This window comes from Anarrhichthys ocellatus, unplaced genomic scaffold, assembly GCF_004355925.1.
Source record: "Anarrhichthys ocellatus isolate YVR2014 unplaced genomic scaffold, GSC_Weel_1.0 scaffold51, whole genome shotgun sequence".
Lineage (NCBI taxonomy): Eukaryota > Metazoa > Chordata > Actinopteri > Perciformes > Anarhichadidae > Anarrhichthys > Anarrhichthys ocellatus.
Window position 1 is genome coordinate 2,350,978 of NW_022280081.1, and position 16,736 is coordinate 2,367,713.

Here is a 16,736-nt window from a genome sequence, read left to right on the forward strand (position 1 = left end):
AGACCTGGAAATTGTGATGGGAAATTGTGATGGGCTCATTTTCTGCAATTTTCTTTAAAGATTTTAAAGATGATGAATTCGAAATGGCTCTTTTTTTTATAGCACACATTTTGACTTGCGATACAAGGACCTAGCCATCCTTAATTTGAATATTTACACCTCATCTTTTTCTGCTGTCATGGCTCAAAATATTTCCTGTGAAAGAAGGAGTATTGCCAATTAAAATCGGTAGTTGCAGCCCGATATGTTGACAAAAACTGCCCAAAAATGTGATGCGCTGGCTGATCCGAATCCCATTCTAATGTCCCTGTTTTAGAGACTTGACAAGGAGATCACCTTTTTTTTGGTTGTCGGACTTCTACTCGTGGGGACAAAACGAAGGTTAAACAGAGGTCCTCGACAGGTAAAACGGGCAACGACGTGCTGCGAATGTTAAGGTCACCGTGTGTACGTTGAAGCGTTTGTGTCCAGCGGATGCTGCCGTGTAAGTGTTTGTACCTGTCGCAGTGGTTGCACTTGAATGGCTTGGCTCCGGTGTGTTTGCGGAAGTGTCGCGTCAACTCGTCGCTGCGGGCGAAACGCCAGTCGCAGCCCTCCCATGAGCACTTATAGGGCTTCTCACCTGTGTGAGAGAGAGAGAGAGAGAGAGAGAGAGAGAGAGACAGAGAGAGAGAGAGAGAGAGAGAGAGAGAGAGAGAGAGAGAGAGAGAAAGAGAGAGTCACATTTTATTAAAATCTCTACATCTAATTTCACACATTTAATCTACAGCTGTTCACTAATATATAGGTAACCACCCTTTGCTTTTTCCAGACCCAAACACACACGCCTACACACACACACACACACACACACACACACACACACACACACACACAGCCCATGGGCCCGGCAGGCAGGCCAGTTTAAACACAACAGCCATTTCAATGAGCCAATACACTCAATTAGCTGTAAATGAAGTCTTTCAGCACTGCGGCGTGTTAATTCATAATCCTAAATTCACCCTGAAATGAATCTCGCTCCCCCCTACACCCACACACACACCCTGAGGTGGTGGGATCTGAAAATGTAAATGAAGTTTCATCCCCCACTTCACCAGATGGGAGGAGAGATGCTCTATTGTTCTCAGCCTGTAGTTATCTCTCCACGATAGAAAGCCTTCCAGCTGTGTGTGTGCGTGTGTGTAGCGTGTAGTGTGAGCAGACTGTCTTCAGATGGGACGTGATGATGTCGGACTGCCTGTATGAGAGTGGGTTTCTCTCTGTGAGCAGATAATTCAGAAAATCAAATAGCAACCCAAAACGTAAAAGTACAACTAAAATTACTAACAAATTGTGAGCAAAAATAAATGTAATTTTATTCAATGAACGCTTGAGATAAGATTAATTAAACCTGCTGCAATGACTTTTCAATGGGTTGTTAAACAGTCTCAGTTTAATACTGATGCCTCTATACAACCTACATAAGCAGAAGATTGTAATAAGAAGAGAAGAAGATTGTCTATTTCTATATAGTTGTTCTTAATGTCACAGGCTCCGATTCCACGTAAAGTCAGACGAAACAATTTCTGGCATTAAGACCAGAAGAGCATGTGTTAATATTTACAAAAGCAAAGATTGGCAGGGAGCTGTACTTTAAAATCTTTTACATTTTGTGGTGATGGCTGATACTGGGGCAGGATCTCAGCAAAGAGAAAAAGGAAGGAACTGACAAAAAAAATAAAAAAAGCTTGAAAAGGGACAGTGATAGAGCACGGGCGAAAAACAAGAGTCGACCTTGGTCGTCCACTCAACAGATGGAGAGAATTTGCGGGATTTAAAAAGGATTCAAAATGGACTCTTGCAAAATGACAGGAGGCCAGGGACAAGTAAAAAAATTAACATTAATAATACTTATCAGATAAAATGAATATATATTTAAGGCCCACGACTCATCGCCGCAGTGGGCTCATTGAAATTAATATACATGGATAGATTTCTAACCAAGCTATTAAAATCAATACATGAAAATGAAATAAATGTCAAATTTTAGGAATACTGCTGAAGACGAAACACATTTCTCCCCTGCACACTCTCAAACTGGCGAAACCTAAATGCAGACCCCGGTGTCAGTCACGGTGTGTGTGTGAGAGAACTGGGGGGTGCTAACTATAATTGGGGTCTTAATGACTCTTGATGGGGAGTAACACAGCAGTTTACAGTCAGTTAGCCAGATGTCCTGCCAGTCCCTCCACCCTCATCACAGCACACACCAGTCTCCCAAAAAAGGAGACAAACACGCAACAGGCCAAAAACAAAGTGGAACAACTGTGAAAACTGAAGTATTTCACAATACGGTGGAAACGAGGATTGGATACTAAAGGCTGTTTTCACAGGTATGTTAGTTTTTAATCAGGATTTTGGAATTAAAACAGTGAACCTGGTTCCAGATGTCTGCATTGCCACCCACATCTTGATTTTTAATAGATTCAAATCGGTCTGGTGTCGAGCTCACTGATATGCAAAAAAACAACCAGGAATAACAATTCATCATCTTCCTGTGTCTGAACAAGGGAAAAAGGTTTTGCGTGCGATTGATTCGCAACTGTTGCTTTTTGTCATGAATACTTTCACATAGATTATATTTATGTGGTGAAAAAACGTAATATTTTTAATGTAAATTTGTAATGTTATGCGTTTGGAGCTTTCGCACTGTGAATAAAAGCCTCATCCAATCACCCAGTGTGGAACTGACATATTCAAAACATACACTACAGTGTCCAACAAAAGCAGACCAGATCCACACCTTCCATTCTTACATTTCACAATAAAAGCCCTGTACAGTCATATACACTGGGTAATTCATTGCACTTCACAAAAAGGACACTCAATAAAATAGCTGACAGTAGCTAATTCTGTACAACAGTTTACCTCAGACAGACCAGCTGCTCTGGGTCAATAGGATCTGGGTAGTTGACCTGCGCAAATCTATTCAAACCTTTAATTGAAAAACTGTCGCAGATTCCACTGCCGGTATGAATAGTTTTGATGCGAAATATTCGCAGGCAAAGTATTTCTCATTTTACATGTAGTTTTGTATATTTGTCACGGCCCAGATGTGTGAAGGCCTTAAAAGAGAGCAGTTACTGCTGCTTTTTCAAATAATCTTATTACACCTTCTTGAAAATGTTCTAGTGCTAGTCGAAGGAAACACTTATTTTATTTTTTTAAATTAGAGTTTGTTTTTCTGAACTGTAATTGCCTTAATTCCCCGTCTTGAATCGTGGTGTCAGAATGACGGAAGCTGTAGAAAATACACCTTCACATGGACCAATATCTGAGGCGCAGAGCAGCTCTGCGAGGTGATGCAACGGCAAGTAAAAAGATGATGTGCTACAGGAACATTCGGCCCCTTTATTCCCCCCCCAGTTCCTGTGTAACTTTGATCAGTGTCGTCTTTCTTCCACAGACACAACGTGACGAGGTGACGCAGTTGTTCTCGGACTAAATGAATCCCAGATCGTGAGAGGTGCCCTCCTGGATTTGCATATTCAAATGCTCTAGTCAAATCTCGTGCCGTCGGTTGCTGATTTCCTCAAAAGGGATCTGGGTTTTGTTTCAGTCTCAACAATATGCATTTTGGGAGATAGGCCTCCCTCTGTCATCTAGTCTATACTTAATACCAAGATAGCAAATATCAAGTATCCTATCAAGTGTCCTCCCTCTCCACGCTAGCTTCTGTTGCACTTGCTTTTGTAATTAATTGGGTTTTGTCATTAAGGGTTACTTTCATGCTGACATATGCTCTATAAGGTGTTCTATCCATATTCTAGCTAAATTAGCATTAGTATAGCCATAACGTCGGTTGGGGCTGAAGACTACAAGTCAGAAAATAAAAGAAATAAAAGAGTGGAGCAATGAATTGAAATGATGAAATTGAGTAACAGAAGAGTTCCTGGTGCTTTTTTTAAATTTCATGAAAACTTGCACTAGTGAACTCACCTGACCTCTGCAGTACACTCCTCAACTGCTGGAGGCTACATTAGCCTCTACTAGCATATCACACCTGAAACTCATGCTTTGTCTCAATTCGAATACTTCCGTTACACTTAAGTACACTGTGTACATGATGTACTTAATTGCGTAGTGCGTGAATCTCCACAGGGTAGTGTTGTGCACTTTCCATCAATAAAGACTGCAACATTTGACCTTTTCTTCTTTGTCTTTGTAACGGCATATTGTAACCGGAGAGAGCATTATCGCGAAACATTTAACCACGATTGTCGGCCGCCACAATATCTGCTGGCCTGTTTGATAAATGTATAAACTGTATTCTGGCGTTCACCGGAGCTGCAGCTTCCTCGGCTGCCTTTTTCACAAGTTTGGTGGTCCCTCCCTTTCCGCTGTATGTAGCCAAGATGGCGGCCGTTTAGGGTAAGAAGTTATGACCGTTATTAGAACACTATCCGGGTACACTGCACTGAACACAATAGCAAGTGCAAGTACGGAAGAACACAAATTGTGACAAAGCGTCAGACAAAACTGTTGGTAGTCGAGTTGCATTGTGGGTAATGTAGATGCCAGGTTTTGGATTAGAAGATGAATTCGTGTTCTATTCATATCTATTTTTTAAACTATCCATCATGAGTCTGACAGTGTTTCAAAAGTGCATGGCTAAATAGGTGGAGTGCTCTTTTGGACATTGGCGCGCTGTATGAAAGCCTCATCGTAGACTATGAAAGCCTTAATGGGTTGTTACAAAAGGTTCTGAGCTTGACTGCCAATTAGGTACATCAGCTGCAGTATTGAAGGCTTTGTATCAGCCCACGATAATAGGAAAGAAGAAATCCAATGACCGATATGGCCACAAGGTGTTTGTGATGACCGCAAAGTATGAGAAAAAACAGATGTAAGTGAGTCAGAGGTGGTTACTCACAGGGCAGCTGCAGAGGATGGATTTGGTGGAAAACCCTGGTGGGGGGGGGGGGGACTCAAAAGGAGCTGTCAGCATGTGTCGGGCCCCCCAGAAGGAGCTGTAGGAACTTGCTGGAGGAAGTGTTTGGGCAGCTCTACAGTACACACCATATAGTCACTATGACTATAGTCATCCAACTATAGTCCAATGGACACTGGATTTCCAATATCAATACTTACAAAGTATACAATAAAAGCCTATTTTCTTCTCTCTTTTACTTAGATATGTCTGAGCAAGGATATTCTACAGTTTACAAAATAAAGTCTACTGAACTTGATTTGAGAAATATTAAAGCCAAATACACATACATTTCTGGAACTAAAACATGTATTGCTGCAGATATCGATGTTACCCACTGGCTCAGGCTCTAATGGCAAAAGTTGTAGCCATTTCTCGACTCTCCTTACTTCTAATTCACATCAACCAAGGTTGTTCAAAAAGATGAATCAAGACGGGAGTGAATAGGAACTCCCGCAATCAGTGCAGGAGTTCCAGTAACGTTGCATTTTACAACAGATTTACTTTTAGTTCTGTTAAGAAGCAAAACCCCCCCATGTTGCATCCTCAGCAGCAGTATCAGAATGTGTGAATCCTCCTACTCACTCCACAGAGTCCTCCTCGCTCAGACAGAATACAGGACCAATACTTTCAATATGCATTAGCAAACCACTTGGCAGCTTATCCTGTTGGAGAAATGTTACACTCTCAACCTGCACGTGTGCGTGTGTGTGTGTGTGTGATATGGAGTATGAGTCGGGGCCGCAGGTGCCAGACAGGCGGCCATTTCACACCCGTCTTCTGTAATTGGCCAGAGCGCCCCATCTTCCTTCAATAGGAACCCCCCCCCTAAAACACACACACACACACACACACACACATACATGATATAACACACACACACACACAGTTGGAGGAATGAAGGAAGGCCAGCTCGGGCCCGACACCACAGCAACCATGACGCCAGCCAATTATAGCACGGCAAGGCAAGGATGCGTGGTAAAGTCACCTAGCAACTGAGAGAAAGAGAGAAGGGGGGGAGGGGGGTTAGAGAGAGAGCGAGAGAGTGAGTGAGACAGATTAACAGGCATGGACAATCAACCAGCCACCATCCAATTATGGAGGAGGGTGATGCAGTTGCTTGGCAACCCAAACTGAATGAGCAAATGGAGAGAGAGAGAGAGCAAGAGAGAGAGAGAGAGAGAGAGCTCAGGTTGGAGGATGGACCCAGTGGGTGAAGAGGAGTACAGAGATGTGTGTGTGTGTGTGTGTGTGTGTGTGTGCGTGAGTGTGTTTGTGTGGAGGTCTGGGGTTACAGCAGGGGCTTTCCTGAATCCACATGAGGCTGGGGGAGGGGGGGAGGGCGGGTGAGGTCTTGGGAAGTCAGACTCAAGTGGATTGGTTTTTTTTCACGTTTTAACCTGTGAACTACACATCACACGATTGTACTTTACATCACAGTGAGCCATTTTGCAAACCGTGTGTGAAATTTGAATGTTTTTTTTCCTACTAGCCTGTTGTTAAAACTCGCTTCAATTACACAAACCTGTCGAAGTGAACGCAAAGCGACATTATCTTTGTGAGGTTATGCAGTGCAGACTTTTCATTTGTATGTGCAGCTAATCTTCATGATTATAAGTAACAGTCACAAAAAAAAAAAAAGTCATTGCAGACTTTTTCACTAATGAGTGATTATGCAACTCGATACAAGTTTCAGCAGTGTGCTAATTGATTTGAATACCATATAGAAAATAATGGAAACAAGTGGCTGCTTGGAAAAATAGAAAACTATATATGTGAAACAATCTAACTGGATAAAAAATGCGATATTTGTTGGTAGAATGAAATGAAATGGATTGCTATACAAATCAATCACGCCTTTCAAACATTAAATGTCAGAGAAGGCTTTTAAATGTCCTCCAATACTGTGAACTGTCAGAGGTTTCAACCCCTGCTCGAAAATGTCAACCTTATGGTGTTAAAAAATGTTCCAGTACAAAAATCTGTTCATATGAAGATGCTTTGATTTCGGATGTGTAGCCAACTGAGGGGTTTGGAGAATATTACTCAGATAAATTTCAGTTTGCTCATTTTATTTACATAGACATTAATTTCTAGCCATGGTTTAACTGTTGGATTAAGTTTTATGTAGATAAAGATCTGTTTGTAACAAGCTGCTTTATAGTTTCCATTATCCGTCAGGAGCTAAATTCGAAATGCAGCATGAATATTGCAGTAAACAACTATTATTAAAGATATAGTGGAGTTTTGTCTCCCTGAGCAGTGAATGAAGTCACTGTCCCTCTGTGTGTGTTGTACCCCCAGCTTCTTTCCGGCCGTGCGTGCATGTTAGTATAATGTGAGTGCCAGTCATATATTGTATATAAGACACCTCGAGTTCAGGCATTTTGGCCATCGCCATGTTGTTTTTTTCCAACCAGTGAACGGAAATGACCATATTTGGACTGTGGAGGAGTGACGCCATGGTAGAGAAGCCATACACGTCTCTGGTAGCGACCTATTCATCACAAGTTAGCCACGCTCTTAAGCATACTCTGCTTTATGGTCTATTTGACACTAAATGGACAATAATTTATTAAATGAACATCATGCTGTATTGAAGAAGTCTTGAAACTAGAGATTGAGACCATAAACTCATGTTTACAATGTTTACTGAGGTAATAAATCAAGTCAGAAGTAGAGTAATTTTCTCATAGACTTCTATACAATCTGACTTTTTTTTTGGAACCAGAGGAGTCGCCCCCTGATGGCTATTAGAAAGAATGAAAGTTTAAGGCACTTCCACATTGGCTTGGAGGTTGCCGCCTGGTCCCAGTGTGCGTGCCCCACTGGCTAGCTAATGGCCGCCTCTATGCACTGCGCTGATACAGCAATTACCGTTAAAAACGTGTTCTGACCCAAAGTGTCATCACTGTTGCTGTTACTTGCACCGTTTGTGTCGCCGCCTATTAAGAACCATGTTGAGGCAACCCCCTTAATCATAGATATGCTCTAAATTGGAAATTTTGTATTTTTAAACCTACTCGAAATTGGCTTTCACAAAAGAAGGATAAACATAGCTTTTACACATTTACACATAATGAGGACTCAATGTAGTGATTGCATTGAACCATTAACCCTGTATTGTGTATTGTACCACAATACTATCACACACTTGCTGATAGGTGAATGTCTTGTGTTTTCTTCAGTGTTGTGTGGGTATGTTAGAACTGCCATTCATCTTTTACACAAGCAGACAGCTTGTTGTTGGAGTTGGTGGAAGGTGTATTTCTTCACTGATGGAGCCATAGGCTAGCAGTTTCCACCCTGTCTCTCTTGGTGCTTCACTATTCTAAACATGTCTCTGCTATATTCATTCTGTTTTGTCTCTGATTATTCACACATCATCATCTGACAGCAGCTAAATGTATTTGAGCCGTAGTGTACATCCAAATATTGTATCAGGCACGATTTGCAATTTTAAAGAAAAAGTGCTTACTGAGTTGATGCCCATTTCATTAAGTATAGTTGAGACACATTCTCTTACATACTGCTCATCTATTCTGCTATCTCTGGTGCCAAGTATGTAGTTAAGTATATCATTTTGGACTGCAGCTTGAATAACAAGGAGGATACGATTATTTGCCATCCAGTGTTTTTAGAGATAAAGCCGGATCCGAGAGAGTGAAAAAACAAAACAAGTGGAGAACCAGAAAAAACCCTGGCTCCAACTCAGAACAGCTCTGACTGGGTACTTTAGAGATTTACTGTATTAATTTGTACATCTATTAACATAACAACTTTCTCTAATTAAACATTTTTTAATAAGAAAATACGCTTCCCGTCAAAGCTGCAGCTCAGAGGAATTGTTTTGAACATGATTACCGACGTTATGTGGAATCGCTGCACATGTGCAGTAGAACTCCTGACAGGGTTCGCCATAATGATTGGTTTCCAATGGCCTCTGGTGTGCACTATGTGACAGTAAGTGTATTGATGCTGTGCAGGCTTTCTGCGTTTGCTCCTCCCTGTACTCTCTGCTACGCTAATCCCTCCCTACATGTATGTTCAATGATTTATGGTCATAATAACCCAAAAAGAGGATTACGCTAATTAAACCACAGTGCTGTGCTTGTAGTGAACACACCGGGAGGGAATACGCCGCCCCCACATTTATACCACACACACCCACACACACACACACACACATTGAAGAAGCTGCCGTGTCTCCAGGGTGTCTTTTTTCCCTTCAGTGAATGATTGTGCCTTTAAAAGCTCATCGTTGGATAGCATGACTCGACTGTAGAATCACCAGAAGAAATACTGCAGCTAGCGGCCAGGCTACCAGATATCTAGCTGCTCCATTCTGGATTAGCTATAATAAAGCCCCAGCCCTGGGTTCCCGAGGCTATGCTGTGCTGCCCCGGAATGTAATGCTATACTTAAAGTAAAGCAATGGTCACTGGGATCATATAAGCATGTAACACGCTGGATTAATGATGCCAAGGTTGCCAGTATTAATACAGTAGGGGGTCTGCAGGCTATGTACTGTAATCCTGATGAACACCAAGGAAAGTGCTAACACTAGATGATGACAACCGGAGGCCATAAACCACTCCAGATACTGTAAATGTTGCTAGCTTCGAGTGGTGCAAGTCTGCACTGGCCTCATGCTGCAGATAAGTGATGGAATCGGCTTCAGTTACTCAGGCTAAAAATGTCCAGTCCAGAATGCATTTTGACATGAAAACAGATGTAAGGATGTATATGTACAAACCGATGGTACACTGTTTCCTGTCACCTTAAAAGTAGTGATATACTGTAAATCGTATGTCAAAACAAACTCCAATTTGAATACATCTAAATGTATTTTCGGACAAATACTTATTATAGTTTCTATTCCAAGGTTGTTTTTTTGTGATTTTGCACAGCAATGAATCAATGTAGATTTTGGTTACCACCTAAAATTGCTAAATTACTCCGAAAGGTCATGCGTAGACAGACAACAGCAGCGCCTTAAAAAACACAGCCCCTTCATTGATTGTCAGTGTGGGTGCTGACACAGCAGGCTCCAGCAAAAAACACTGGGTAACTTAAAGAAAATTTGAACCCGGCTCCGCTTTTGCCGTAATCCAAAGCAATGTCACCGGGTAAGGCACTACCAAATGTGTGCTAGAAAAAAGAAGTATTGTGCAGATTTAGCAAAAAAGTCTATTGCTGATCTTCGCCACTCTTGAAAATCTGACTGACTTTGTGATAACTTTTCAGAGTTGTGAAATCCTTCCTCATAACATTGTAAAAGACTGTGGCATTTTTTTGACATCTGATTAGCCTTCAAACTGATCAACAGTACCTCACCAGTGCCTGACCCCACAATGGCCTCACTATTGCAGCCTTTTAAAGCCTTGAGTTCGGCTTTTTGGGCAACCTGTCAATTACAAGGTAGCCACGGCCTCAAGCATACTCCGCTTTATGGTCTATTTTACTCTAAATGGATCATAATTTATTAAATAAACATCATGCTGTATTGAAGAAGACTTGAAACTAGAGATTGAGACCATAAACAAATTTTCTCATTGACCTCTATACAATTAACTCATAGGACCCTAGCCCTATTTTTAGGCCTCTGCTCGAAAATTGCATAGCCATACTCAAGAGAGTCCCGAGCTCTAACTACAAGGTCTATTTTAATAATTTTGATGCTAGAATACTGGTAACACTTGTGAGGTGTGTTGAATTGTGTAAATATTGTGTATATGTTACTGGTTAATAACTGATACACTTATGGCACAGCTCGAATTGAAAAATTTCTAGGTTCCCCTGAAAAAAAGCACTTGTATTGAACATTTTTTTTTTTAAAATAATGCAGCTGCAAGCCTAAAACCACGCCACAGTCATAGTACAACACGTTTTACATGTCCCCACAACATATTTTACTTCGATTGAGTGAAGCAGGCCAGCATAAATGGTCATAAAAATCAAAATTTTGATTTTTGGAACCAGCTGTTGCATTGCTGTATACTAATTTTATATACTATATAACTAAATATTAACTATATATTCACTTTTCTTATCACTAAGAGTGTTCAATAATCCTAATAAATCAGTTTGACACCATTTTGAATAATTTTGAGCAGTTATGATGTGTCATATCTGTCATTCATAACAATAAATGGCTCATAATGTGTGTCTATGTGACTTTGGTAAGGCCGATTTACTCGTGTGAGACATTTTTAGATGCGGGATAGTCCAACGGGAGCCATGCAGGGGTGTTTGATCGTATCCGGGTCTGTTTACTGACTAAAAATCGCAAAATGCTGGGCGAACCCCCCTCTCTACATGGATTGCTCCACCCCACAGAATCGTCTGCCATTTTGTGATTCATTCCGCCAGCGCATTAATCTCACTCACAGACATGCAGCAGAACATGGCGGGCAGAGCTGTGCAAAAATCGGCTCGAATAAATCCGTCGAATAAATCCGCTCAAAATGTAAGTTTTTTTACCCAATTATTTTTCTCGTGACCTGCGGCTGATGTTGGCATGCATACCCATAACTTTTGAACGGTTTGAAAGAGAGTAATTTGGACGCCGCTGTGCGTTTCCGGGTCGAATCGTGCCCCTCCTGCATGTGTTCATCCGCCATGTGCAATCCTGCTCCGTGATGAGAGAGCCATAGAGTGAGCATAGGTCGTCGATTTTTGGCCAAAATTGTGGCAAATCTTCTAGATATCTTCCAGATATGATATTAGTTCATGTATAATTGTGTTTGCAGTGTTTACAATGGCGGGTATGATGATGTTGCTCGGACTTTTCCCGTTAATTCGATATTTAATATGTCTGGAGCAATAATCATATTTCTTTATGAAAAATGCTTTCTACGACACGCTGAATGCTGCACACTCTAAAACAGCCCCCCGTGGGGGGCTCTCGGGTCCTATTTTTACAACTAGAGGAGTCGAAATGAGAAAGAATGCAAGTTTCAGGCACATCCACATGGCTTCCCTTTTTAAACCCGGAGTTTTCCACCTGGTCTGAACGCCTGGTCCGTCTCTTTTTATTTTTCTGTGGACCTAACTGTACTTTGGTTGGTTTACTGGTGAAATCTGTTGAAAGTCAGAACATTTTTCCCTTTACTGTATGTCAAACAAGATCTTCTTTTGTCCATAGACTTAATTGTGGAATTGATTGAAAGGTTTTGTTTCAATGTGTTATGAGTGATAACTCATTCCGAACATTTCAACAGGTTGTTCCTTATCGACCTTGTAACCTTCTTACATTGACGGATGTAAATTTAAGCTTAGGTGACTTAGGGCTGTGCAAACTCAAGCAAATCAGGAATTTATCTGCATTAGTCAAATCCGTCTTCAGTCATGAGTCTCCTTCATCAACTGAGAGCTCGTCTCCACATGCACTTTGGAGAACTCGCGGCAAACAGCCCCTGGACACATCAGCCTGCTGTCTGTTCTCTCTGAGGGTCGCTGAGAGGGCAGCTGTAGTTAGCAGCTAAAGCTCCGTGTCAGACCCAGTAGGACACGGCTGAATTACCAATGTCATTTACTACCAGTCTATCACTCATCAGGCAATTACTGTGGCAGGGCCTTTTGGCCCTGAGCTGGGATCAAGACGCATGAGGAAATTTATCAAATCTAGACGATCACCAGAGAAGCAGAAGAAGACGACACAAGGTCATAATCTCTCCTAAACAACTACCCCAAAGGTGGTTGCATGGACATGAGCTGATGCACAATCCTACTCTTTACTGATTTCTCCTCAAATCAAACAGACATTCTCAAAGCTCTTCAAAGTTCCCAATTTTCTCCACTGAACTTGGTTCTGAACTACAACACATTGGGTTGAAATGGAACATAGACCAAGTTGACTATCTGCTTAACTTCAAGTGTGTTAACAGTGCAGGACTTGTAGTCACTTCTATAAACAGTCCCCTTATTTTAGGGCACAGAAAGTAAACGGAGAAGTTGTATAACCTCTAATAAGGTCATCATTTTCAAGCTTTGCCAAGTCTCACTGACATTGGAATCTGGCTCCCATTTCGTTCAAGCAATTTGTGAACACAGCCCAAAGACAGATCACAAATGATTGTTACTCGCAAATTAAAATGAGCGGACAAGATCCTCCCAAGTGCTGGACTACAGAACAAAGGTAATTGTAACGAATGTAATGAAGGTCTTACCTGTGTGAGTCCTCTGGTGTGCCTTCAGATGGGAGCTCTTGGTGTAAACCTTCCTGCAGCCATTAAACTGGCACCGGTGGACTCTCTTTTTGTTCTCCGGTACGTCTCCTCCCAGAGTTCCTCCTCCTCCCTGCTCACCATCACTGAGGGCTCCTCCTCGGCTCGGCGGTGACGGTAATGCTCGTGCTGCCACCAGTTTGGCCGCCCCCAACCCTAACTTCTTGGCCACAAATTTGAGCGTTAGCGTGCCGTCCGCCGTCGCGGTCAGTGTTTGTGTGGATTTGATGAGGTGGCGGCCGAGCTCTGGTGATGATGGCGGTGTTAGGGACGTAACAGCAGCGCTGAGCTGTGCGGCACTGACTCCTGCCAGGACTTGTTCCTTTGGTGTGAGGATTTCAGTCCCTACCTCTGCTTGGGTCTTGCTGGAGTTGGGCACCTGGAGGATTTTGGCCTGGACCTTGGGGAGAGATACCAGTAGTGGAGGTGGGGTGGGTTGGTCAGGGAGGCTGGGGAGGAGGGGATCCATCAGATCCTCATCACTGTCTCCCCCCTGCATGAAGGTAGGCGTTAAGAGACCATCCAGCTCCTCATCAAAGAGCTCTGAGAGTCGCTTGGGCTCCGTCTGTAGGTATCGCTCCAACTCTAGACATGTCTGCAAGAAAAAGAAGCACATGGACCCAGAGTCAGACATAAATATTAAACCTGTTGGTTAAGTGTTTCTCATAACTCCAGTCATGCCATTCACATATATAAGATGCTGTGGATGCAATATCACTTTATCATGTTATTTATCAGCTCATTTACGTTACACAGGAACAACAACACGTGTCACTCTCTACCCGATCGGCACTGCACATGTGCAACTTCTTAACAGAGAGAAGACAGAAGCAAGATGGCTCACTCGTTAGCTACTTCCTCATCAGCTCCGGAAAAAAAGGTCACTGCATCCAAACTGACTGGGCAGGTGCTAGTGGAGAGTCTAACATTAGCCCGAGCTAGTCAAATGTCAGCAATGTGGCAATATTTTACACTGGAAATTCTGTCAACTAGACAATGAAAGAAGGTTCCATGGTGCCCTGTATGTTTTTGTTCATATTTTACTAAGGGTTCAACCTGAGGTTAGGGCATACAACAATGATAGCAATCATATCACACCAATACAGGCTTAGTAGTGTACAGCTGAAAAAATAATAATAACACATATATATTTAGTTTTTAAGGCACTGCTATTAAAGTGGTACTCTGTATCAGCCGATATGTAAATTCCGGTATCAAGAAGGAAAAAGTTGGTATCGGAACATCCAAACTCCGCAGATAACTTTTAGGTCACGGTCATGGTGGTTGAACAACCGACCAATGCATTTGTGAAGATAGTCTTGCCTTAAATATTCAGGGGTTTTCTCCAGACTGCAGCCTGTTCCCAGACCCTGTTCACTCGTAACTTGTACATTAAAATGCCGACTGCAGGCTTTATATTTCTCTGCAGCTGTTGACCATGTCACCTGGCACATGGCTGTCCTGAGAGAGGAGGGATTTAGCCTGTGATTGATTGCTGCTGCCCGGCCGAGCTCTCCGGAGCCCTGAACTGTGGAAGCCTTGCCTGTTTCCCTCCGCTCACCCAAATCAACCAGCCATGGAAGTTATATCGCAAGATAGAGGAAGGTATGAGAACGGGATGACGGAGGGAAAGTCAAACAAAGAAACAAAGGTGAAGGATGAGAGATACGGAGAGAGAAACAAGGAAACATAAGCAAGTATTTCTATAATTGTGTCTTCAACTATACGGTTCCAGGTTATGGCAGCAGCGCAGCATCACCACAGTTGTTGGTCTGCTGGGGCTTCAATTCCGCGGTCAAGGGCACTGGGCCACATTACCTCCAGGGATTTGGGCCAGAAACCTTTAGGGGTCACTAACCTACTTTTCTAAACTAAAGGCTGTAGCTCAGCTCTCTGAGCTTCTATGTTTTCTGTAATCCCTGTTCCCCTTTCACTTGAACTACCAGTTGCACTTTTGACGCAGTGTACAGCTGTTACAGCTGATGATAATCTAAAGAGATTAAAAAAAGAACGTTTTCAAAGCTACAAAATGTAAACTAAAAACAAGCCTTATTAAATGCTACTATATGGGTAAAAAGAGCGACTGTAATACTTAAGATTGTTTTATATCGCAAACAGATGCAAACCAGATGGTGGGACATCAGATTTCAGAGCAGCAGTGCTAGTAATTACAGAATGTAACAGGAAAGAGATAGAGAGAAAGACAGCGGGTAAGACAGCCCAGTCCACAGCCCAGTAACTGTCCACTCAGCACTTTCTTGTAAGCTATCTGGCTCGAGCACCATCCTGCAGCATACTGCCTTTACTATGCCTACTTGGAATTGAATTAATTTCCTCTGTGTGGCCAGAGGCCTTTGGCAGATGAGGGTTCTCATTCTGATCCTCTGGCTCTTTCCACCTCTGCCATCCGTATTTTTTTATTTATTTTTTTTCCTCCGCGGCAGCTGGTTGACTTGCTCCATTCAGACCGGCCAACGTTGGACCTCTGCTCCGCTCAGACTCAGTGACAAAACACACAAACCAACACATTTGGTCTGAACATCTGTTGAGTGGCGATAAACAGCCACTTAAACAGCCGAATGCTCTATTTCAAGACAACATAGCGACAAGGTTTAGATTTTAGGATGATGATACACTGCTCATTGATCACTCGTAGTGATATCATAAAGCGTATTTATACGCGGAATCAACTTACTAACACAGTCCGAGAGGCATTGCACAACCAAATAATACAAATAACAATCCTATAGCTGATACAATGAAAGTTAGGCCTATCATTCCAATTATGGACCTAATTGTAAAAGAGCAGTGCTTATTGTTGGCCGGTTATAAAGATTTAAAGGGGACATATTAGAATATACTGCCCCCCCTGATTTGATCAGGGGGGCTATCATGTGACATTAGTAGCGTGATGACACATGAGCAAGTTCCTTTCACTGCAGAAAGCCGTTGGATACAGCTAATAATTTATAAAAGAAAGCTGTGAAGTGAATTCTGAGTTTAGAATAAGTTCTCACTAATGGCAACAATACTCGATGCTCGGGCTGTTGCTGCTTGCAGGACACAAGCGAAACATATTAATGGAGATAAAAAAAAGTAAAGTTTTGAAATCTCTTTTTCTCTCTTATCTAAAATATTTATCTTCTTATCTTTTCCAGGGCTCCATAGAATTATACTGTGCTGCTGTATGTGTTACAGTATTCATCATCAGACACAACTACAGCACCATGAATGTCAGTTCTCTTTGACACAGTAAATACAGCCTCTATTAGTGATTTCTGACGGCACACCGACGGTACCATTGTTTTCACTTGGACCAGATATCCATCCATCCATCCATCCATTTTCCTCCGCTTATCCGGGGTCGGGTCGCGGTGGCAACAGGCCAAGCAGGCTGACCCAGACTTCCCTCTCACCGGCAACATGTTCCAGCTCATTCTGGGGGATCCCGAGGCGTTCCCAGGCCAGCTGGGAGATGTAATCCCTCCAGCGTGTTCTGGGTCTTCCCCGGGGTCTCTTCCCAGTTGGACGTGCCTGGA

The 16,736-nt window shown here is 42.4% G+C and overlaps 1 protein-coding gene across 6 annotated transcripts in view; it reads right to left on the minus strand.

Moving 5' to 3' along the window:
* Positions 1–16,736, minus strand: part of klf7b (Kruppel like factor 7b) — a 141,448-nt gene that overhangs the window by 81,314 nt on the left and 43,398 nt on the right. For all 6 annotated transcript variants that reach the window (XR_004213557.1, XR_004213558.1, XM_031870141.1 and 3 more), the window contains exons 2-3: positions 13,141–13,792; positions 499–622 (exon numbers count right to left, since the gene is read on the minus strand). Coding sequence is in view for 4 of the 6 variants with exons in the window: in XM_031870141.1 (XP_031726001.1) it covers positions 499–622; positions 13,141–13,792 (776 nt within the window). In the remaining 2 variants the exon portion in view is untranslated. The remainder of the gene's footprint in view (positions 1–498; positions 623–13,140; positions 13,793–16,736) is intronic.